Here is a 25391-nt window from a genome sequence, read left to right as displayed (position 1 = left end):
AGCAAGCACAAGACGAACTGTGCAGGAAAACCAGCAGCTCATAAATATCTGGTCGTTCATCAGCGCTCGAATACACAAGATAAACATTGTTTTCAAAGTGAGCTGCATCTTTTTTGACTGCTCATGCAAACCGGTCATTACAGGGGTGGGAACTCAGTAAACTCTGACTCACTGTCAGACCAAAGACCAACTTAGAGGGGGAAAAAAATGTATATTTTTTTGGGGGGGGGGGGGGGGGGGGAACTACTGTTAAATAGAAGGACCCCAAAATCAAGTAGGGTATGTTTGTCATATTATGACATGATTCAACCACCAGAGGGAGCTCTCAGACTGGGATCCTTCCTGGATTCTTGAGCTGGCAGGTTTTCTCAGCTCCTCCTCTCAATAAGCCAGCGAATGTCATGTCAGCAGTTTCATCTTCTGCCTCACAAATGACCATAATGGCCAACATAGCAATAGCCAAATGGCACATTAAGTTATATGGAACGAATTAAACTGAATTACACACATTCGCTTTAAGGGAAATAATACTTAAGATCAGCTTTTCAGCCATCCCTGATGGCCATGACTACTAGATTTAAATAAAAGAACTGCACATAAAAGCCACCTTGAATATCTTATCACCATGAGTGGACATCCAAAGAAAGATTCGAAATTATTTTTGTTCACTGGCAAAACAAACTGAACGGCAATGCACCTCCGCTACAGACAGTCAGTCTGAAAACTTTATTACTTCTCAAACATATAAATACAGACCAGAATAGATTTCAATATTTACAAAATGTCAAAATGTCAAAGTCAAAAATAAGAATGGGGGCCTGATTTTCCATTAGGCCAAAATAGCTTTTATTTTTCTAACATGTCTTATTGTCAGACTGATGCAGTTGCGTCTCACACTACAGTGCGATCTTCACGAGGTCTTCTTCTGTAGAATCGCCCTCACCAGAACTGGATCAGCTCTTCCTTTGGTCTCTTTCTGAACCAGACCCATCAACTTGTTCAGAACTTTTTTGTTCCCGCTTCTGATCGCGTGAACCTGCAGAGAGGCACACAGAAGGATTTTTGGGCATGTTTTTGAGATGTTTCACTCGTGATTACACGCGACATTGTGTGTGAGCCCTGACCTCATCTGGATGCGAGTCCACCACCTTCTGGCAGATGATGTGCAGCTGTGCGGTGTCACTAACAAGCCCCAAGTCCTGCTCTTGGGTGATCAGCAGGGCTGTCTTGCCTGGTGACCTCCACATCTCCTGGAACACCTAAGAACACGGAGAAACCCGTGAAACGCAGGTGAGAAGCAGAATACAAACAAGCAGTAGCTGGGTTGCGTGTCTTGAATGACAGACCAAAAGGGGATAATTGCATTGTCTGTGTAGCTGACTGACCTGCTTGGCAACTGAAGAGGAGATGTGTCCTGTTTCCTGGAGCTCCAGCAGCTCCGCCAGGGCAGAAGGAGAGATTGGGCTAAAATCAAATTAAGGCGGTAATTTAATCACACTTTAATAGATGGACTTGAATTTGTGATATAAATGGTAGAAGAGATGGGGAGAGAAAAAGTGAGAGTGTTGCACCAAAAGGACAAAAGAATCAATCAACATTTGTGATTTGCCTGTGATGTTTTGTCTTTTCCTTGCCTCCCTGTTTATTCCATAGGCCAGCCGTTCCCAAAGTGGGCTTCATGGAGCACCAGAGGTCTACGATCTATGACCGACACATCCGAAAAATAGTTTTCTGCATCGATAAAAATGTACCCTTATATTGTGTGCATTACTTGCACCAACAAAAACTCTGATATGTTTGTGACACATCATCTCCACCTGTCATGAGATCACCCATTTTTCCTCAGGGGGCAACGAACCGTTGCTGCTGTTGCTGCATATGCAGCTATGCGACTGACAAGCACGGCGAAATATTCGACTCAGTCCACACTGCGAGCACAAACCAGTGACACTGAAATATATATGCAGGGTTTTCTGGAGCACAGCAATACTAAAATGTATGATCTGTTAGCAAAACAAAGTTGTGATGACAGCCATGGTGTGCAATTGATCTAAAATTATACCTGATTTTTGCAATATTAACATAAATAGGTCTGAAATATTTAAGAAAAAGACAATTTTCAATCATTTCAATAACATCCAAGAGTACAATGGTACTAAGGACAAAAATGAAAGGACCACTTTGACAAAAATATCAGATCTCAATGGGGGAAAAAAACATTGGTTATGTGTAGTGATATGTAATGTATTAGAAACATCTTGTTGAAAAACATGAAAATGATCAACCTACATAAGACTGAATTAAAAGACACTGAAATCAAAGTGAAAAAATGATGTGGCAGGCTAGGCCATTTCGCAGAAATTTTATGTTTAAGGATCTTCTACGGCTTTTTCCAGCTGTCCTAGACTAACTGTCCGTCACCTGGAATCTGCTCCATGCTCTTGAGGCTGTGCTGGGAGACACCATGAACCTTCTGGCAATCGGACATATTGATGTGTCATCCTGAAGGACTTGGCCTACCTGTGCAAGTTCAGTAGTGTCCAGGTATCACCTCATGTTAACAGTAGTGACACTGACCCGAGCCAAATTCAATACTAGTGAAAAAACATGAGGGGAGGGGATGTCAGTTGCCTCAATCTAGTCTTGAGCATTTAATATTCGAAGATGCATTTTCCTCTTGGCTACTAGATAAACATCACCAAAAATGCCAGTTACAAACAATCAGTGTAGACTCTTCTCTGGTAAAACTCATCCAAAACACTCTAAGAGCAGCAGTATTCGTCGTTATAAACAAGGGCAGTGATTGTTAACCGCCACACGTTTTTGGTTTAATAGCAAAATAAAAAAGAGAGCTAAAATGTATTATGAAACTCCCAAGCTGTCCGTCAGCCTCGGAGACATCTGTAAGACAACTGCTGCACTGCAATCAACTTAATAAAAAGCAGAGAATTTTAAATAGCTTGAAGTCTTGCACAAATGGTCAAAATAATTATAAAGTAATGAATACATCTCTGAAAATGTTACAGGCAATATTATAGTGAATTAGTTAAAGTTAAGAATCAACACCTGTGGCAACCTCTTGTGCTTTTTAGTTACAAAAATTATGAATAACTGTTTAAAAATGCAGTGAAGTGATTAACACATTCACTTTACACACCAATCAGGGAGAGGAGGCACAAACCTAGCCTCAGGGCATCTCGAGCTAGTCTGCTCCAAGTGCTGGTCTCAAGCCTAGAGGGTTGCATCAGGAAGGGCATCATGGGTAAAACCTATGCTGTGGTGAGCTCGTTGGGAAGAGATTGGGCTAAGATGCTACATGGAGCAAAATGAGCCGTGCCTTCTAGGTCTCTCATTCCATGAGAAAGCACAGGTGACTGGTGCCGCCTATTGGGAGCCTTGACTCTGTTTACTACCCATGTCATTTATGAAATGCAATAATCCTGGAGTGGATTTTTTATATGTTCACTGTAGACAGATTAATACTTCTGTCCAAAGTATCAGGAAGTGTTATCATTTTATATATCCAGCAGGGCAAAGCAGGCCACTGTTAAGTAACTTACCCTAATATTCACATCATCGCCTCATCTTGTAATATTTCTTTTCGGCTTGTGAGGACAACTGATCAGGATATAAATATACATGAGCGCACTGAACGTATCGGCAAGATCAAATACTCAGGAAGGCACTAAGCTTTTGTGTCTCCTGTCGCTGTTTCCCCATCACCCAAGGCAGGGCCAAGACAAACTACAAAGAGAACGTGAAAAGGACAGCAGCAGGTTTTTGACAAGCATTCGAGTTAGGAATAAGAAAACAGCCGAGTCCAGTGAACTGAAGATGAAAAAGAAAACATCTGATAATAGACCGCCTATGAGCAAGAAAATTCTCCTTGTGAGCGATGAAGTCGGTTCTTCAGAATCCGGAAAATGACGTTAAACTAGATGATGATTCAGAGGAAGAAGGGTGAGAGTGGTAGCTTACACAGCTGAAAAGTTAACAGAAATCAAAGAATGAACAGATGAGATGAAAAGAATAATAAGTGGTGAATATTCTGTTAAAATAGAAAGCTAAAGGTAATGCATAAATAGTTGATACATCCAGAGTCTGCCACTTCGAGCTGCTTCTTCTTCTTTTTTTTGATAGAATTATGCAAACTTAATGAAAGAAGCCTGAATATTTCACGACAACTCAACTGAAAAACCTTTTTGTAACAACAGAAGCTTCAGCTTCAGATTTAAGTTCAGCAATAATCCCCCCATATGAATTAGGTGGTACAGATGAAGGGATACTTTTGCTCATCCAGCTGTTGGGGCCAAACCCCCCCCCCCCCCCCCAAAAAGGAAGTTGGGATCGAAATAGGGGACCCTCATTATATTTTTTTCACATCTTCATATTTTTAACATTACCATCATGTGGGCCTGGTGAGACATTTCACAATTCTGTCATCATGCTGTCGCCATCCTGCCACAAATATGCCACTTAGTTTCACTCACAGGCAGCCCCCAGCAGTTTCCCTGGTGGGTGGGAGGGGGGGTTCTGGGAGAGCGACATGTCTGAGCTGGATGAGCTCTTAATGACATGTCTGGAGTTTCACTTCTCTAGCTGTCCCACCAATATGCTTCCCAATTTCTCATTTCATTAATCCAAGTCAATGGCTTAGAGCCAGAGGAGCGAGAGGAAATGTGGGCAGGCCTGACAGGGCAGCAGAGGTCATGCATCAGACATTACTGTAACACTTGGAGAACTTTTATTTGCTAACCAACTTCCGGTTATTTCCTCCCTAGCTCCGAATACTCAAAATATTCCTCCAAGTACTTATATGACTCACTTTCTAAACCGCTTGCCACTCTTTGTTTTTCTTCAACCCTCCTCCTTTCAACTAAAGCCAGTGCAACATTATGCATAAATAAACACGAGCTTCTTTGGAGTTTATTCGCACACAAATGCTTCACAACAGTCTGGCAACGGCAGATAAAGCAAAGCTCACACAGCATCTGTGCTGACGTCAGTCCATTACTTAAACTTCATGTGTTGTGTAATGACTCCGGCCTTTAATGAGTTCAAAGAAATTATCATTGTGCTCCATTGCTAATCTCAGTTGGACCAACAACTCAGACGCCTTTGACCGCCCTCATTTTTCTTTTAGCTGCAGTAATTATTGAACTGCCACTGTAGGAAAATTGCTAGACTGAAAGCACTGAAATGAGTGTCGGACATTTAGCGTCACACAGTGCCATAAACAGAAACGGTAGGAGACAACAGGTGTTATTTATTCATAGCTGGTGGCCTGAAATGTACCTTTGTGTGTGTGTGTGTGCGTGTGTTTTTTTTTTTCTTTAATGTTTCAAGTGTAAAAGGTACCATGGTAACTCTTTTCATACCAAATCAAAATCTCTTTAATGTCAAGACTGTTTTAGAACATCTTCAAGCTAACAGGCTTTCTTATTTAGGGAGAGATCAAGCCTTCAAAAAGCAATTCTCCAAAAAGCTTTCTCACTGACAGAATTAACGAATATCCCAGCTTGCTGTTGTATAGTTATGGATGAGAGTTATTTATGTATCTAAAGCTGTAGTGCTCTCCCTTTCAGATAAACATAAAAAACCCATCATTCAGAACACTCCACCGCAAAGATAACATCTTTTTTTCTTTTGGGGGGCTGAAAGGTCATTAATCCAGTGCAAATCATCTAGGGGTGTAACTAGTTCAATAACTTTGGCTTTAGTGGCATCAGTCAAAAGTCTGCATCAGCAGTTTTTTTTTTTTTTTGTTTTTTTCTGAACAACTGCACTGCTGTTAGGATCAGCTGTTTGACTTGAACCTTACAATGACCAGCTTATTCAAAGCAATGTATTTATCAGCTGATAAGTTATTTCCAATCTCTCTCTCACTCACACACACACACACACACACACACACACACACACACACACACACACACACACACACACACACTTCCCTAGCCGCTTACCCTAACCCTAACCATCAAAAATGAATGCCTAACCCTTAGCCTAATAACCTAATTGTAACCCTGACACTAAAACCACATTTTGAGTCTCAAGAATGCCTTCAATTCCTTTGTTCCTTTGTTACAAAAAACCCCACTACAGTGGAGTTTAACTTATCAGACCATCTTATCAGAATTTTAACTTCTGAATGATGATGCTGTGAATGATGGTAAGGTTGATCTTTACACTGTGGCTGCTCCTCTCTTTCAGTCCATCATAACAGCTGCACAATCACCTCCAAGCCAAAAAACTGTGTGCAAAATGTTTTCCAGCAACATAATGTTTAGACAGCAGCCCCGGTGTGTAGCTGCAATTTAACAACTTGAAATAAACAGCTGTAGGTCCCACCTTTGTTGGGATTTCTGATTAATGAGACAAATGCATTGCACACATTCGGAATGTTCTTATGTTTTCTTTACATGAGTTTCCTGACACTCGAAATCCAGTTCATTTCTTTTATTTAGTAGTTTTCAGTCTGAAACAGACTGGGTGCTTCAGGGTCTAATGAAAAGGTGGAACAGAAAGGACTGGTTCACTCATTCAGTCACAGGAAGAATGTGGAAATCCCAAACAGCCAACTAGGAGGTTCAAAAAAGGGACTTTGCTACTGTGAGGCAACAGTGCTAACCACTGCACCACCATGCCACCCATGAGACCCCAAGTCTTTACCTGGCGGTTAGATAAATGCTCATCCTGGAACTTGGAGCATGTTTATGTGTCAGTCTGTGTCTCACCTTTGGCACACACTCATGTCTTGCTGTTTGAGTTGACCCAGCAGCTCATTTGTTACCCAGCCAATCACCTTCCTTGGCTCCTTCTTGGTTGCCTTTAACACAGCCTCAAAGTAGTCCACCAACCCATCTTCATTCTACATTGACATAAAAAAGTGATTCCTTCACAAACATATTATCTAATTAGAATCAAACAAGCAGAGTTCATCAGTATACAACTACATCCTGTTAAAGTCCAGCAAGCTACACGAGTAAGACCTGATCAACCACCTTTTCTCCCACTGGCTGGTTTCACCCAGTTTCTCCCACTCAGAAACTCACCACCAGAGTGAAGCTGTGCTCAGGTAGGATGCCGTACGTTTGCACCAGCCTGTCTCTTTTGACACTTGGTAGCTCTGGCAGCCCTTCCTTTATCTTCTGCACCACTACCACCTGGCACGCATCAATGCCAGTGGGCAGTGATGCATTATCCTCATACAGAATCAGAGGGGGCAGGTTGGGCTCTGGCATAAACCTGAAAAAGGCAGGAAGGGTGAGTGAAAACAGGGAACAATGTTTTATCAGCAGTACGGGTAAGTTTGGGGAAAAAAGGTCGCCTTGTGCTGTCACTTGGCCACCTGATCATTCGACTCCATCAGCCTTGAACCTGTCAATCATTCCCCTACCTAAACTACAACACATTCAACGTCGGTTCACACTTTAGGTGAGGTCTGTTTAGCTACCTGTCAATCTCCAGACCCCAGTAAGAGGATCTTCCTCTGATTTTATAAACACCTACAATATGAACTTACACTCACCTGTAATCCTGAAGACCCTCTTTGTCCCTCATAGGTAGAGTCTCCCTAGAAGACAAGGTGGCAATATCAGAAATGATAACTCAATATGTTTGTTTCTCTTGATGAGAAGATCAAACAAACATGAAAATACTCAAAACAAAGAATGAACATATGTGTGGGGATCCCTTTCAGTGAGCCTGCTTTTCTTCAAACTAGTGGCGTCAGATCTGTGGCCACTTTCACAGGAATGAGAGGAAAGACCCACAGGTCATCACCCCACACTGTTTAGCATGCTTCACCATGTACCTCGGACATACAAGACCTCATGGGAGGGAGGTACCAGAGGATGATCAAGGCCTCAGCTGGCTTATTCTGTGAGCTCATAAGCTTGTGAGTAGCACATAGCTCACAGATAACACAGAACGACGGCAGCATCCAAATGGCTCTATTCATCATCATTACCATGATGGTTCGTCCTCAGCAAAGCTCACGACTAATGAAGCAGGCAGAGATCCCAGTCACAGGGTGCTGTAGCGGTTACATCTTGGCATGAAGATGCTGCTTTTTCATCCTCTTACCCTGATTTGGAATCATACGCCCGGGTCTCGTTTTGCACCGTCCCTCCTCTCTGCAGGACATCAATCTGTCTCTGGATCTCATAGTCTGATGAATATCAAGGAGAACATGAACACAAATACAGAACCGCAAATATAATTTGGTGCTAAATGCCAAACACCTGCTGTTATACGCCGGTGATCGTTGACTCTCTGAGTGCTGCCACATTATAACTCTGATAAACAGCCTTTTGTTTTCCCTGTGACTTTTAAATACCAGTTCAGCAGCAGAGTAAATGTGAAACAACTTAATTGATAAATAACTGAAGCACAGCGCTGCTATATGCCAAAACGCACATCCGAAACCTGCATCTAAAGTACTGAAATTTTCTGAGACTACTAGCTTGTTTGAAGTGAAGCTCAGTTAAAAATCAGCAAAGTTATAGCTGACACAAAATCTATGAACAGCTGCAAGAAGTCAGTTAACCATCACATGCTGCTATCACGCAGCTAATTGTTTGTGAATGGCTGTCAGTCCAAAAAACTTACGCTTCACAAGTTACTGTCAGTTTCAACTATGCTTCCTGTCTTAATGCCTCTTCATGAATTCAGCAATTTTGCTTTTACTAAACTGGGTCTATTTCTAGGCACTGACATAGTAAAAATATGATGGTTATGTCACACTAAGCATGCTTTTTCTTTGCTTTTCTATAGCTATCAAATGAAAAAGAGGAATGTATAAAGCCACATGAAAGGGAAATATTGGAGTAAAAGTAACATGAGATTTTATTCCTTCCAAGGCAACCAGACTGATTGGAGACTTCGGGAAGTTAGGGGTTCAACCAAGTAATAATCTGGTACAAGTATTGAGTTCATGGATTTAATTAATAAATGCAGCATGACAATTATGTTTTCATCGAGCTGCTAGTCAAATTAAAAATGATAAAAGTTAAAACTTTTTATCCCAACTTTGCTTCTTTCAGCTGCTCCATTTAGGGGTCAGCAGAGGGAATCATCTGCCTCCATCTCACTCTCTTTCTGACAGCTTCCTCTGACACACCAACCCTATGCATGTCATCCTTCATGACCTCCATGAATCTTCTCTGTGGTCTTCCTCTTTCCCTCTTGCCTGGCAGCTCCGTCTTCAACATCCCCTATCCATTATATCCACTTTCTCAACTTTGCCTCTCTAACCTTGTCTCCAGACTGATCAACCTAATGTAGTCATTTCTAATCCTGTCCACTTTGGTCACTCCTAATGACAAATAAACATCTTCAACTCTGCCATCTCCAGTTCGGCCTCCTGTCTTTTTGTCAGTGCCACCATCTCCCTCTCGCTGCCATTTCATAAACTTTGCCTTTCACTCTTGCTGCTATCCTTGGGTCCAAAATCACCTCTCTTGTGTACCGTCCTTTGCTTTGGATGGTTGACCCAACATATTTAAACTCTTCTACCTTTACTCCTTGCAGCTTTGTGTTACCTCTGCCTCCTTCTCACTCACACGCACATGTATTCTGTTTTGCTTCTACTGACTTTCATTGCTCTGCTCCCCAGAGCACACCTCCACCTCTCCAGCCTCTCTTCCACCTGCAATGTTGTCTGCAAACATCATCGTCCACAGAGTCTCCTGCCTGATCTCATCTGCCAACCTGTCCATCAACACTGCAAACAAGAAGGGGCTCAGAGTAGACTTACCTCAACCTTGAACCCATCTGTCACTCCTACCGCACACCTCACCACTCTGTACTCATAAATGTCCTGTACCACCCTCACATAGTTTTCAGCCATTCCTGAGTTCCTCATGCAGTTCCACAGCTCCTCTCTTGGCATCCTATCATATGCTTTCTCTAGGTCCACAAAGACCTCAGTGCAACTCCTTCTGACCTTCTCCATCCTTCTCCATCAACCTGCTCAAAGCAAACATCTCATCTGTAGAGCCCTTTCTCTGCATGAAGCCATACTGCTGCTCACTGATCGTCACCTCACTTCTTAGCCTTGCTTCAATAACTCTTTCCTATAACTTCATGGTATGGCTCATCAAGTCATCCCTTTTTAGTGACTGCAGCTCTGCACATCACCCTTGTTCTTGAAAATTGGTATCAGTGTGCTTCTTCCTCATTCCTCAAGCATCCTCTCGTTCTCCAGCACTGTGTTAAACAGTCTGAATAAAAAGTGCATTGTTCTCTCTCCTAGACATCTCTGTACCTCCACAACTATCTGTACAAAGTTCTTGGATGCTGCCTATTAATTCTCTTATTCATCTTTGGCAAATGAAAAACTGTCTAGATTGTATTCCTCCACCAACCATGGGTGAAGTTTGCACCCATGCTATTTTATTATGATCAAGGGAACATTCAGCAAATGTTTAAGGAATATTTGTGACACAGGGATGTAAAAATAGAAGTGATTTTACTTGATTGATTGATTGATTGTAAAGGAAATGTAAGTGTAAAAATTTGAGAGTCAGCTTCCAAGTTTCGGATTTTTGGCTAATAAAGCCAATCTATAGAACATCTGTTACATATGTCATGTCAATAGTTCAGCAACTTAATAACTGGCCTAAAAAGCCGTTCATGCAATCTGAAGAAGAAAACACTGACAGCTTGTTCATTTTACCTCAGCTTTTAATACAAGAGCCATAATCAAAGTACAGCAGCACTGTGGAGAGCATAGTAACCAACTGTGAAGTATTACAATATAATAGCTGCACTACAGCGTGTGTCAAAATCAGCTCAACATATCCTAGGCACAAGACATCTTGACCTGGACGATATTACCACAAGCTGGTAGATGCAGCTACCACAAAGCGCAAAACTCTGAAACACTATTTCATCCTGAACATGACCTGTTTAAATGTCAACTAAAAAAGGACTAAAATGTGTGAGCAATCATGCGTGCAGTTAAGACCCTTTCAGATAAAGTAAATTCAAAAAATAAATGAATATATGCCTGAGGCACTTTCTGCTATCCTTGCTACTGAGTTTCAAACTTTTTATTGGTGCTTACCTATAGCTCTGGCAAGGTATCGAATGCTGTTGATGTTCTTCACCTCTGTCCTGACGCCCAGTGGCTCTCCGGGTCTGTGCACTGAGACGTTGGCATCCACCCTCAGCTGCCCCTCTGAGCAAAAAGAGGTAAAAAGATGCACGCGGAGAGAGATACGTTTAGGTTTAGAAGTGTGGCAGCTTAGAAGCACAAGAGAAGGAGAGAGACAGAGAGTGATTTCCATACCAGACATGTTGCCTTGACAGGTGCCTAGAGCTTGCAGGATGAGCTGCAGCTCTCTGACAGCTGCAGCAGCCTCCTCTCCACAGCTCATGTCTGGCTCCATCACCAGCTCCATCAGACCTACACCTGAAGACAGCAATGTTTCACATCTCAAGGGTCTGGAGCTCAGTGACAAACCCTTGCTTTGTTGATTAACCTTATATTAGTTTTTAAAAATCAAAACATTATCACTGGAATTCTATGACTTTTCCAGCTGCTGCTGCTGTCTGTCAATCATAAAAACATCTTCTTAAAAATAGTTTAATTTCTTAATCAAAAGATGGTTTAGGAAAGTCAACTGCCAAACACCTGCTGCTACACGCTGGCAGCCCTCAGGCCAGAGTGCTGACACATTATAACTCTGAGGTTTTTCTTCCAGTGACTTTTAAATACCAGTTCAGTGGCGGAGTAAACAGCTAATCAATGAGTAGTAAATATGCAGTAAATACAGTATTTGGTGGTGTCCATTTTTCTTTTAGCTGTAGTTCTTGATAAAAATAAATCAAGCAAAGACCGGTTTAGCTCAGTGATGGCTTTTAAATGGCATCAGGACAATCACAGGAATAAGCTGCCACTATTGGATGTACAAGACAGATGAGCAGGACTGATTCATCATTGATTTTTTTTTTCATTGAGCAGACTCTTCCTCTGTATTGCTACCTGCTCTGTTGAGGTCTATGAGTGTCTGGCTGCGGACGTCATCATGGAGACTCTTGCCGCTGTCCTGTTCCAGCTGAATCTGTTTGATGGTCACATTTTTTCTCATCACCTGGTTCCTCTTTTTCCCTCCAAGGAGGCTGTAAGTAAGCACGCCATCTACTGCGATTGGCAAACGTTGTTGAGTAATCTGGTATCCAGCCTAAAACAAGAAAATACAATACAAAAACTGGTTGGTTGAAGACTGGTTTGTTAAATGGCATTTTTTTTAGCAATCTAACAAAACTCCCTGTTATACAGTAGCAGATGGTTTTTGCAAAGGATGTATATACAGTCAACTCCTGCTTTGTTAGGTACACCTGTTCAACTGTAAGAGCAAATATCTGATCAGCTAATCACATGGCAGTAACTGAATGCATTTAGGCATGTAGACAAACTGAGCCAGTAGAGTTCAAACTGAGCTTCTGAATGGGGAAGAAAGGTGATTTAGTGACTTTGAGCGTTGCATGGTTGTTGGTGCCAGTCAGGGCTGGTCTGAGTATTTCAGAAACTGCTGATCAACAACGACTGTTAATGTCAGAAGTCAGAGAAGAGTGGCCAGACTGCTTTTATGCAACAGTAATGTATGCATAAGAGCATCTCTGAATGAATAACACATCAAACCATGTAGCGAATGATATCCAGCCAAATGGTAGCAGAAGACCACACTGGCTGCCATTTCCTAACAGCTAAAAAAACATGATTGGAAAAATGTTCCTTGTTCTAATGAGTCTAGATTTCTGCTGCAACATTGGGATGGTAAGGTCAGAATTTGGTGTAAATAACATGAAAGCATGGATTCATGGTGCCAGGTACCAGCGCTTCAGGCTGCTGGTGATGCAATGGAGTTGGCACACTTTGCAGCCCTCAGTGCCAAGTGAGCATCATTTAAATGCCACAGTCTACCTGAGTATATCTGCTGACCACATTGTACCAATCTTCCAGCAGGATAACCATGTAACAAAGCTCAAGTCATCTCAAACTGGTTTACTGAACATGAACGCTGAGTTCCCTGTACTCAAAAGTCCTAAACAGTCACCAGATTTCAATCCAGTAGACCTTTGGGATGTAGTAGAATGGGAAGTATTCATCATGGATGTGCAGCCGACAAATTTCAGGCAACTGTGTCACGCCATCATGTCAGTATGGACCACATATCTCTGAGGAATGTTTCCGGCACCTTGTTGAACTGGTGCCATGAAGAATTAAAGCAGCTCTAAAGGCAAAAAAGGGTCCAATCCAGTACTAGCAAGGCATACCTAATAAATTGTCAGTGAGCGTATATGTGTTTAAAGTAGGAATTCCATCTCCTTTTAACTGAATGAAGAAATGATCCTTCAGTTTGTTTAACCAATACATCCTTTTAATTATAGAAGAAAGACTGTTTCGTGAAGTCTTGCAGTAGAGTTTTTGCAGCGTCATGGGTGTATGTAAAGGTCTGGCGGGGAGCGTCAGTTAGACACGGCGATTGGCTCGGCTGTCATAATGCAGAAGGAGCTGGCATTTCACTCAAGGTTTCTGCTCACAAAAGCACAATATTTCATGAGCTCCTCTATTCCTAGAAGAACCTGCTGCCCCGTGTATTAATTTTGACGTTACCATGGCAACCACATCACAAGCCCTAAACATTAATCATACTTATGCTAAGGAGACTGAGGACGTGGGAGAAGAGATTGGGGGGGCTGTTAGTCACCGGCTTTTTGTACAATGCGCCTGATCGACACAATCAATCACCTCCACAACTCCTCCTTTTAAAAGAAACGGGAAGAAAACAACACAAGACTCCCGGGGATGTTCTTTTTCAACTTCTGCTCCTCTTGGTGGATTTGATCTGTAAATCTGCAAGATTTTGTGACTACCGTTGCAGCTCATCAGAAATCCCCCCTTTCCCACTTAATCTTTTCACTAGTTTTGTCTCTGGTCATTGAAAATGACAATTTCTGCAGGCGAAAGTGCAACCAACTACTGACATTAGGGAGCATCTGAATAAGTGGAGACCATTTACATTTCCGGCATAATAAATCAGCTGCTTTTTGGATGAGCCATGTTTGCTGTTAACAGCATCCTTGTACCCACATTAAGCTTTTGCAATTACTCTGTGACAGCACACGGAGCCCTAATGAGCACTTCCTGAGACTCTTACAGATGCATGTCTGCTCACACGCCGTTTCAAGCAGGATCAAACGCGCACACACACTTTCAACTCTTTCCACATTGTGAGCCCCTGAGTCATTTTCTGACTCATTCCAAAGTCTAAACAAACAAGACTCAGTGGGTCGTCTAATTCCTCGCCCCTGCACACCGATGTTTTTCCTCGGCTACCCCGCCGAGGTCACAAAGACATTTCATTTCTCTCATTAAACACAAGTCAAAGCTTCAATGGCCAGGCCATGTCTGTTTATTTGGAAACTTAATATCTCAAGGAAATTGTAATTATTTAGATGAGCGTGGAGCTGCTGAGGCATGTTATTAAAGGGCTGTTAAAAACTTTATATATGTGCCTTGCCTGCCATTTCAATTCAATGAAGGAATGCTGCTCGGACAGCGGCATTAATCATTTAATGAGCAACTGTGGTGTTTTACAAAATGCAATCAGGGATTTCTACTGGAACATATCAATAATGTACAATGCAATTTACAAATGTATTTTTCAAGGGCGGGATAATTTCTCCCTCGATCCTGTTCCACGTTTGGTTTTTACGAGCACAGACTGCACTCAAACTTTTGGTCGGATGTGAAGAATATTCCATCATCTGCATAATTAAAGCCACTCTGACTCTGAGATTATCAAGCTGCTTCACTGAGACAGACCACCCTCTTTAAGCAGCTGTGAGAGTAATGGAAACTAAGTGATTATAAAGCAGACTACACTAGGTATTTAAAACATCAATAAGGCTTTGGGATAAAACCTACTGGCACGAGTTCTCAAAAGAAAAATAATAATCTTAATCCTGCCGTGTGTGTTAAGGATGAATCCAAAGGAGATGATGCAAAGTTCTGCAAACATGCAAGAAAGTGAGAGGAGCCCAACAATAATCCCTGCGCTTCTGGAGGGGATTTTGCTGGAAGATTGATGAACTTTGAGAGGAGACAATGTATCATTTACAACAGTGCACTGTTGCCACAAAATCAGTAATTCCCCTAAAATTAAACGGGAGAACGTCGATCTGTAAAGATCTGCATATAATGGATGTTCTTCATCATGCTTATGCAGTCACATCTGCACACAGTAAAGTCAAGTTAGATGAGAAAGAAAATAAATAAAACCACCAGCTAAAGTTTTTTGTTTTTTGCTTGCTACTTCAAGAAAGTACTCTCCATAATCAACTTCTTTGAGCAGTTTCACTGAAATATGGTACACTCCAAAGAAAATGAAACTTTTATTTAGTCCATAATTACCCTCCTCATTACTTTGCCCAAAGCTCTGTTAGCAAAATGTCTTACCAGGGCTGGCTACACTTTGAAAAACAAAATTGAAAAGTAAAATTCTCTTACACCTTTCTTTTGAGAAATTTCTAGATTTATTAGCAGGAGGTCTCTGCTGGGTAAGTCACTGTAGAGCTCCCATGACATTTTCTCTGTTCCATCCAAGCCTTAAAATGTCATTCATAATGGTAGTAAAATTACCCCAGGGCTACTGAAGGGTTGAGAAACCTTTCCATGCAAGCACTCCATTACAGAAAGCAAAGTGAACATCACTTGGGCAAGACAGTTTAATGGAAATATCACCGTTAAAGAGGGTTTTTTGGGAGGTTGGGGTATCTCTTCCAGTATTGCTACTATTCAGCTTATACATCCTGCCGTTAGATATTTAAATACTGCATGCCCTGGCCCCCTGTGACCTACTCCTGTGGGGGCCATGCCTGCTGGGGACGTTTAGCAATCGTCCTAACCTTCTTTCATGTTCTCTCTTACATGTCCTGTTTTTTGTTAAAATTTTAAATGATATGTTTCATTTAATATTCACTTATTAATTTTTCTTCTCTCACTTCAAGATAAACAGTTCATTTTTCTCTGTTTTTCTATTTATGCATGACTTTGCATGTTGATACACACCACAGCATATAGACATTCAGCAGCCAACTATAACATTAGAACCTGCAGTGACAAAGGCCTTGTCACTTTTGTTTCCTTCTTTTCCCATTCGGTGCATTTTTCTTTTCTTTTTTTAAAGTCAATCCCCAGTGATTTAAAAAGTGCAGATGAGATGAGAATTAGCACATCCAAGTCTGAGTGCGTATTCCAGGTCATGGAGCAATTACTGCACCAAGTGAAGGGAGATTAAGCATCTTGGGGTCTTAAAAGCTAAATTAGGAGTGTGTTTGCTTTGCAGGGGGATGCTGTTTGGCAACACCTTTGAAAGTCCTGGTTACTGAATTGGATCTCTTGGCTGCATTTGTGGTGTTGATCTCTATTGGCATGTTTTAAATGCAATTTTCTGACCACCAGTTTTGTTGTCAAAATCTAGTAACTTTTGTATTATGCTTAGCAGGTATCTGTGGGTCTGTTTGTGAGATGCTTAGCACTCTACTCTCTTCTTCGAATATGGGCTTCAAACCAGCAACATGAAGGCGGCTAAGATGATGCTAACAAAATCTCCAAGCAGAACTTCAGAAACCTATGGTTGACATCACGATGGCTTTGTCCATTTTTTTATTTTTTTATTTTTTTACACACACTCTATGAGTTTAGCACACACTCAAACTTTACACTGCTACAAGTTTTGGTTTGGCTGGATCCGTTCTAAACCTCTGCTAAACCAGGAGCTAAATGGAAATGGAAAGATCTGGCATTTTTATAGTGTTTTTCCAGTCTTACTGAAAGCAATATACCTTTAACTGTACATTCACAGAATGCTGTACTCTATACACTTTAAGATGGACAATTTAGAATCACAAGTTACCCTAACATGCATGTTTTTGGACTGTGGAATGGAACCAAAGGAAACCAAAGGGGGCACATGGAGAACATGCAAACTCCACAGAGAAATATTCTAAACTCCAGCCTGGTGTTAGAATATTAGCTACACTGACTTGAATATGAATATAATCATTTGTCTACTGGATGTATTAGCAATCAATGACTGCTGTATAAAGCTCCTTCTGTTGTGTTTACGACATGTTTTTCCTTCTGAGAGGGCTAAATGAATAAATAATGAATAGATAAAGAAAGACAAAGAAAATAAAGTAGTTACTGCTGCTTTAAGAGTGGGTATTCAACAGTAACCATATGGATAGTTTCAATTAAGAGTGAGATAGCCAACATTACAAAACACAAACATCCACTTTAAGAAAATGGCCGGTAGCCAATATCCAAATAGAGCCCATTATTGGTTAATGACTGGAGATCATTCAGCCTCTGCTCACCCAACTATTTTACTTTCACTATTTAATTTACAATTTATAATATTAGCTCACAGTTAATATGATAAGTTATGAATCTGTGCAGTTCCATCCAGTTACTTTATGTATGGTTTCTCCAATTCTGATGATGACTGAAATTAAGTAAATAAAAGAGAGCAAGCACCAAATTATCAGCATGGAGGAGGCAATGACCTGTGAACAATAAAAAAATTGAAGTGAACTGAAGGAAATGAGCTGGCAAGTTAAAAGCACTTGTCATTTTCAGTGTTATTTGTCTGTGTATGTGGGGAAAACACTGCTTTTTGCTTCTTCTGCAAGACTTGCTCACCATTTAAATTAGAGCTCACGGCTGGGAGAGTTCACCGGAACAGTTGTGATGGAAAGGCGGGAAGCAGATGAGCACAGCTTGTATAAAAGTCAAAGCAAGGAAGCAGCGTGGAGGATGATAATGAGTCCTGTCTCTTAGATAACCCCTGTCTCCTGTGCTATCACTCTCCTTCCCACCGATCCCTAGTTGTCACTTTCTGTGCAGCATCTGAGGACAGGAAAACGAGAACTTACAGGGAGGTCAGCGTAAAAGTAGTGTTTCCTGTCAAAAAGCGACTTCCTATTTATGGCGCAGTTGAGAGCCAGTCCTGTCATCACCGCTGCTTCGACGCAGCGCTTGTTCAGGACCTGGGGACACACGGGGACATTATGGGGACAATGATCTAAGAATGACAGGTTATGTTTATTCTAATCACATGAAGCATAACTTACAGGTAATGTGCCGGGTAAGGACGCATCGAAGAATGACACCAGGGAATTCGGAGGAGCCGAGAAGCGAACCGGAGCGCCAGAGAACAGCTTGGTACTGGAGTTAATCTGAGCATGAATTTCCAAACCCACCACGCCGACCAGCTGCTGGGGAGCACTGAGACACGCGGTACAGAAACAAAAAACATGAGAGAAAATTCAACTACACAGGTGGGCTGTATTTGTGTACTATGGCAAAGGAAAATACAATCTGGCTTAGAGGTGTTAAGGAAATGAGCAGATTTTGTGCGAGTTATGGGTTTGAAGTGTGTTTAGATGCCTACAATTACACTTTATAATTGGCAGTGCTTTTGATGTACACTGTTTTCTCACAAAGGAAGCAAAAGCACAAAAGAAGTTGAAGAAGAAGAAAAAGAAGAAGACGTTTTGTCCTTTTCCAAAGAGTTTGCAAGGACATCTTCCCATATGGCTCTGAAACTACGTTCAGACACTGGGACCTTTCACCTTGAAAGGCCTTATTCTGTCAGTTCATATTCTGCTTTAATAAATTCTGCATTCAATAATGTATGCAGAAACCTGTGTTTTGTTTTGTTTACAGCTGTTGGCATATAAGCCAGAAGCTGGGCTTGGAGACTATAACTTAACTTAAGCCCTAAAAACTTTATCCTGACCTACAATGTGGCCCACAGGAACAAATGTGGGTAGGCTGCAAATGACACAACTTTATGAAACTACACTTTCTCAGTTCATTAATAAAAACTTGAAAAATGCCATAACAGACTCAAAGATGAATGAACGGCACAGCACGAGTCAAAACAGCTGTTCAGCTTCTGGGTTTGCTTTTGAAAAGTTAGTGTTTCCACTTCTGGTCCCACTTACAGTTTCTTGGTAGTGTCGTGGTGTCCTGACAATATGAAAGTTAAGCTCACTTTCAGGCACTGAGGATTTTTTATCAATCATCTGAATGAAATATAATCCTAACAGAGAAAGTAAATAATAATCTTCTTTGTAATGGTGGCTGCAATTCTTTTTGCTTGTATCTGTGACCACTGAGAAAAACTAGTAGGAAAGCTTAGTGTCTGCGCCACAACGGATGTTCTACTCAGGTGGCACTTTGATGTTCAATTCAATTCAATTCAGTTTTGCTTATATAGTGCCAAACCACAACCACAATTGCCTTAAGGTGCTTATACTGTAAAGACCCTATAATAATACAGTAGTTATGGAAATTGCATTTTGTTGTAGCCTTGATTTAATATCCTAAAGGAGTGTGACTGTTACATAGTGGACTGATATTGTGTGGTTTCTCTCAGCTGAAACATGCATGCAATCCTAAAGCACTCTTCAGAGATGAAAAGCTTAAAATGTCTGTCTTCATTCATCTGTTTAACTCGTGGCATCCTATTATTCAGACACAGACTGCATTTGATTTATGATACACTGCACGACAGTAACATGATTTCTGCCACAGATGTAAGAGGCTTGGTGAGCATCCTGAATGAAAGGCTCCATATTGTCTTATTCTGTCTCCGTGTAATCTTTCACATTGCACCACATGTTGACGTCATCTGTTATTACAGTGTTCTAACGGCATTCTGGGACCATGGCAGATGGATAACTTGTCTCTTCAAGTGACTCTATGGACAAAAGCACACAGACTGCTGTCTGTACTGTTGTCTTAACCCTTTGAAAAGCTAAATAAAACTGATAAAGACAACATCGCCTATGCTTAGCAAAAGGCACCCCCTGGTATCACCAGGTCTCTAAATGTCCTCCTTCATTACACCCATGAATTTTCTCTGTAGTCTCCCTCTTTCTCCTCCTGCCTGACAGCTCCATATTCAACATCCTTTATCTAATATAGACACACAATGTGTGTTTTTTCCTTAGCTGCTCATAGCTTTCACATAACACAGAGTAAAAAGAAAAACAACTAATTATTAATTGGGCTAGAAGCATAAAGCCACATGAAACGGAACTATTTAAGTAGAATAAAAGTAACATGACATTTTATCTGATCCAAGGCAACCGGTTGAGTCTCCAGGAAGTAGTAAAAATCTGGTACATAACCATACTTAAACTGAAACTATGATGGTAGTTTTTTAACAAACTTTTTAACAAATTTGTTCTTTAGGGGTCGCAACACTGGATCTGCCTCCACCTCACCCTTTCGCTAACACCTTCCTTGGTCACAACAACCCTCAGCATGTCCTCCTTCTCTACCTCCATGAATCTTCTCTGTGGTCGTGCCTGGCAGCTCCATCTTTAACATCCTTTGTCCATTGTATCCACTATCTCGGTCACTCTGTACACAGCTAAACCACCTCGGCCTTGACTCTCAAACTTTGTCTCCAAAATGGTAAAACTTGAACTGCCACTCTGATGAACTCATTTCTAATACAGTCCGTTCTGGTCACTCACAAAGGAAATCTAAACACCTTCAGCTCAGCTTCCTGTCTTTTTGTCAATGATACCGTCTCCAAACCATACATCATACATCCCACTACCATCTCGTAAACCTTCCCTTCAATCTTGCTGCTATCCTTGTGTCATAAATCCCTTCCTGACACTCATCTCTGCTCCTCCACCCTGCCTGCACTTTTCTCTTCACCTCTTTTGAGCGTTGTCCTTTGCTTTGGTTGACCCCAACTTCTTTACCTCTGCTTCTTGCAGCTTTACTGTTGCACCTGCTGTACCTCTCTTCCATGCACACATGTTCTATCTTGCGTCTACTGATTTTCATCCATTTTCTCTCCTCTACTATTCCTTATCTATCTTAGGTCAAGCCCTAAGAAAATCTTTGCACCGTTAGCTCAGCCACTAGATCTGCCTTCTGTTTGTATCACCTTCAAAACTACACAGCAGAGTGGCGCAGCGGAAGCGTGCTGGGCCCATAACCCAGAGGTCGATGGATCGAAACCATCCTCTGCTAACTGTTTTTAATCGAGCCACAAGATAAAGCTTATACTCCAAATGTCGTTTAAAAGACTAATAAGCGTATATTAAGCTGTTCGACCACATGAATGCATAATGTTCAGGGCGTATTTTGTTGATGAAATCGCGAATCATGTCGCATGCACAGTAATGTTCTTTTGTCTGCAGTGTTTTTCACCAGGCTGACAAGTGAAGGCTGCCGTTAATGACTTTTCTCACCCGGCTGCTGTTAATAAGAAGACCCAAAAGAGGTATTATTACAGCTCAACACCAAGGCAACATGCAGGTTAACCTGCAGGTCAGAGACGATAAACACACGCACACACAATAACCCAGCACCCTTCCTTACCTTCGTGCCTTCTGCGGGAGTTGAGCGTGGCACTGTGGGCTTGTGGTGCTCACGGCCCTAACTGCGTACGAAACCTTTGGACACAAGACTGATATTTGTTTTATATTTTTGAGCAGCTCACTTGCTGCAACACAGGAGGCAGCCATGTTGGTGTCGCTGCTCTGACAAACACGGGAATTGTAGTTTTTTTTGAAGTAGCAGTTAGTATATAGGCCTACGCCGCTAGCTGTGGTTTAAAACTACAAGCCCCAGCATTGTGTATTTTGCAGGTTCCGACTAAAGAGGCATCATTTCCGCTTTGAGAACTGGCGGGACTTCTTCACTGGATAGGAGAGCTGTGGGTTGTTTACAAGCCTCGGAGGTTGTTTAAACACACAGAAAATGATGGCAACAAACGGAAAAGACGCGTGTGGGGTCAAAGAAGAGGCGCACACAGCTGCGGTAAACGGAGATGGTGCAGAGGCGTCGCCGCAGTCGAAGCGGCCGCAGAGGTTCACCTTCAGCTCCGAGCCCTCCATCGAGGATATTCGGCGCATGCAGGCCGATTTCACAGACGAGCGGGACTGGAACCAGTTTCACCAGCCCCGCAACCTTCTGCTGGCCATGGTCGGGGAGGTGGGCGAGGTGGCAGAGCTCTTCCAGTGGAAGGGAGAGGTAGCCGAGGGCCTGCCGGACTGGACCGAGACAGAGCGGGAGCAGCTGGCGCACGAGCTCAGCGACGTGTTGATCTACCTCGTGGAGCTGGCCGAGAAGTGTCGCGTGGACCTCCCGCAAGCGGTGCTCCGTAAAATGGCTCTAAACCGTCAGAAATACCCCGCCAGCAAAGTGCAGGGGTCGGCCAAGAAGTACACGGAGTATAAAGACTGATGGAGGAGGTGGAGAGCACTGGGGGAGTGTGTTTGCTGGAACTGCTGCTGTTTAATAAAGACCCACAAACGCTGCCCAATCACAGCTCGGTTTAAATGACATTTTCTGGGTTTACATGTTAGGAAACCACGAAAACCTTCAACTGTTGTGTTATCTGGGAGTTATCCGAACTCAAGGAATATGTTGGCTTTTACTGAAGTTCACTTTTTAAGTCCTGAGGTTTAGTCTGACCTTCGCTGTGCCTCGGTTAGTTTAAGGTGGGACTGTTGTACATCGCCTTTCGGGGGTTTATTTGTCACTAAACATTTTAAGTTATTTAGATTGGCTCCAGTGTCACCACGGAGTGGAGTGTTGATCAGTGCCAAACTGACAGTCGTGTCTCTTTTTTCCATCCAAATGTATCAGTATATTCTTCAAATTTGGATGTTTTTATCACATTTTGTCATAAGTAAAAGTTGAGTCTGAGTCATGTTTTCACTCATTTGTCAGCTGTTTTGTGTTTTAAAGGATGAAACTGGATTAGTAATCTGTTAACCAACCTGCAGTTGATTAAGCAGTCTTGTACCTTAATCGATGTTTTGATTTCAATCACATGCCAGCTAATCTTGGTGTCCACTTTGTTTACTGTTTTTTTTTTTTTTGACAATTTATGAAACATCGCAGATTCAATAATGTCTTATTATTCATGAAAAGGCAAGTTACGTCCATAAACCAGGACATTTTTATTTGGGCTGTAATAAAGTGCAGTTACAATCCATCCTTTTTTTCCTTTTTTTAAAAAAAAAAAAACAACTTCTTTCTAAGACACTATAGTCACGTGGTAGTGTCCCACACTCACATGAAAACTTCCATCAATTTTGACAACATCCCCCACACCACTGGCTGCAACCCCAAACCATGACAGCCTAAACTTTGTTTTACAGATGGCTTTTTTTGGTAAACAATGTTGTTAAAGGCTAAACCTACTAAATCTAAACCAAATGAAAGACTAAAAATTGCAAGAATTATAACAGCAATAAATCACCACTTCCCTTTTCGTTTGCAGAGACTGAGTGCTTTTTTATTTAGTGTACTTTTGGCTAAATGGATTTACAGTTTTACCTCTTGTTCATCTATTCATGCTTCTCTATGCTGGTAGTTTAGTTGTTTTGCCCATATCTAATTTAAATCAGCATTTTTTCAAGAATCGGGGTGAAAAGTGAATCTCTTGCTATATTTCTGCATGCAAAGATTTTAAAAGTAAAATGCATTTGGCTGCTCAAGTGAGGCATTTAGTGTAATGCTGAAGCGAACGTCTGATTTTCTTCGTTTGATGTGCTCCGAGATGCAAACATTGCCATCAGCTGTGTATACTGGTGTTCAGCCGGAAGAATGAGTCATCCACAGGCTGCAAAGGAGAACAGCCATGCATCAATAAGATGCTGCTGTATGCGAGCTGAGCCTCACTTCAAAGTAAACAGCTTTATTTGCAGCGTCTATGATATAGCTTTCCACTTTTAAAATAGGCAGTTGCCCATATCTGGTGGTATGCATTTGATATGAAAACTCCTCTCTTCTTCATGTTATTTGCGCATACAACTTCTTTATTTGAAGTGAAGGATTATATAGGAGAAGAAAAAGAAGCAATTGTTGTGTTTGTTTCTGCGTTAATCAAATGAAGTGCAGAGCTACCCTAATTTGTTGTACATCATCCATAACTCCCACACTAGTGCGAGTTTTGTTCCTCGGCTGAAAGTAAAATCCTTTTCGTTTCATCCAAAACAACAGGCAGAGCAGGCAGCAGACGTATGTGCTGCACAGGGAACATCATTGCACAACAGCAGTTTGCTCTTAAATGGATGATCGTGACACTTTGTAGGTGCTATCACAATATTCACCGTCTAGATGAATGCCAGGCAGGTAGCAAGCTGCAATTACAGCTGTCTCAGGAGGGTTAAATGTAGCCATTTTAAGCCTACCCCCTGTTCTACCTGCCGGCTTCTGGTGTGCTGTTTCTCTGAGACCACCTCTGGAGAGATTTTGTAAGAAATCTTTACTTTAAGAAGCCTTGTTGGCTGTGAAAAGAGTGGAACAGAATGTGAGCCTTCCCACATTAGTGTTCACCATCAAATTATGGTATACATGAGAGTAAGACTTTCTATGCCTGTTTCTGAATATCCTGATCAAAGAGCTATTCTTAAATTAACATTCACTTGTTTTTCTAATCTTGTGGGAATCACTCACACTTTTTATTAAATCGCTTAAATAAGTCAATGTCTGTAAAATATAAGGAACATCACGTATAACACTCGTCTTTATGTTTCTACCCCTCAGGACTTAATCTTCTTCCAGCATGTATTCACTGCAGTGTGTAGTGGCCAATATTAGCAAACTCTATGTGACTGACATTATTAAGTTAATTTACTTGCAGCCACAATGCCTACTGCTTGGCAGAAAACTATGCACACACTGGCTTTAGGATTTTACAGTTGGGTGGTGGCTTTTGATACTTTCCAGGAAGCAGAAGGTCTTTTATTTTAGAGCCATGTGTACCCACACAGAAAAGTAACAGGGACAAAAACCCTAATTGTTAATGTTTACAGTCTAAATGTATTGTGTAGGATATCTAATGAGACTTATACAGTATTTCATATGCTATAGTATAAGATACACTGTTTATATTCTGCAAGTTTCCTGTTCTTAGATGACAGGAGTGACACCTGGTGTGATCTTCTGCTGCCATAGCCCATCTGCTTCAGGGTTCTATTCATTGTACACTCAGTAATGCTCTCCTGTGTACCTTGATTATAAGTGTGAATCAGGTAACCACTTAGAAGAAAAGAACACATGCACAACTAGAATACACTGCATAGATACATCCATGTTCCTTCACCGTTCATCCACTTGCCAGGCAGAATGCTGAACCGAGCCACTGACTGAATACCAGTCGGCACTGTGTTATAGTTCGCACCTCACATGATTTTGGAGAAAAATATCTGTCTGTGTAAAATATTTAACATAATTCGCTTATGAAAGCCTGCTGTGCCGCATATGGACCGTAATCTTCCAGAGCTTTCTGCATGTTAATTATTTGTTGGAACCCAAAACAAATGAG

At 41.6% G+C, this 25391-nt stretch overlaps 2 protein-coding genes across 2 annotated transcripts; one reads left to right on the top strand and one right to left on the bottom strand.

Moving 5' to 3' along the window:
* Positions 1–756: 756 nt before the first annotated feature.
* On the bottom strand, positions 757–21583 carry gatb (glutamyl-tRNA(Gln) amidotransferase, subunit B). The gene is made up of 13 exons (XM_063476065.1): positions 21431–21583; positions 18151–18304; positions 17953–18066; positions 11993–12191; positions 11297–11419; positions 11072–11185; positions 8089–8173; positions 7532–7576; positions 7056–7248; positions 6738–6871; positions 1386–1464; positions 1125–1259; positions 757–1036 (listed from the first exon to the last, which is right to left on the bottom strand). The coding sequence occupies exons 1-13, from the start codon at positions 21574–21576 to the stop codon at positions 911–913; spliced, it is 1647 nt and encodes a 548-aa protein (XP_063332135.1). The 5' UTR covers positions 21577–21583; the 3' UTR covers positions 757–910.
* Positions 21584–21693: 110 nt separating this feature from the next.
* On the top strand, positions 21694–23300 carry dctpp1 (dCTP pyrophosphatase 1). Its single transcript, XM_063475210.1, has one exon. The coding sequence runs from the start codon at positions 21812–21814 to the stop codon at positions 22295–22297; it is 486 nt and encodes a 161-aa protein (XP_063331280.1). The 5' UTR covers positions 21694–21811; the 3' UTR covers positions 22298–23300.
* Positions 23301–25391: the final 2091 nt, after the last annotated feature.

Source organism: Pelmatolapia mariae, linkage group LG6 (genome assembly GCF_036321145.2).
Source record: "Pelmatolapia mariae isolate MD_Pm_ZW linkage group LG6, Pm_UMD_F_2, whole genome shotgun sequence".
NCBI lineage: Eukaryota > Metazoa > Chordata > Actinopteri > Cichliformes > Cichlidae > Pelmatolapia > Pelmatolapia mariae.
The sequence above is the reverse complement of the archived record's forward strand: the minus strand, read 5'-3'. Positions and strand labels throughout refer to the sequence as shown.

What these genes read in the sequence shown, in the direction of transcription:
- gatb (XM_063476065.1), bottom strand. Translation starts at nt 21,576, where the DNA reads ATGGCTGCCTCCTGTGTTGCAGCAAGTGAGCTGCTCAAAAATATAAAA. An exon ending in ATACCTTGCCAGAGCTATAG is followed by an intron (nt 8,174 to 11,071) that starts GTAAGCACCAAT and finishes GATATTCATCAG; the next exon opens with ACTATGAGATCCAGAGACAG. An exon ending in TGGACTCGCATCCAGATGAG is followed by an intron (nt 1,037 to 1,124) that starts GTCAGGGCTCAC and finishes GCCTCTCTGCAG; the next exon opens with GTTCACGCGATCAGAAGCGG.
- dctpp1 (XM_063475210.1), top strand. Translation starts at nt 21,812, where the DNA reads ATGATGGCAACAAACGGAAAAGACGCGTGTGGGGTCAAAGAAGAGGCG.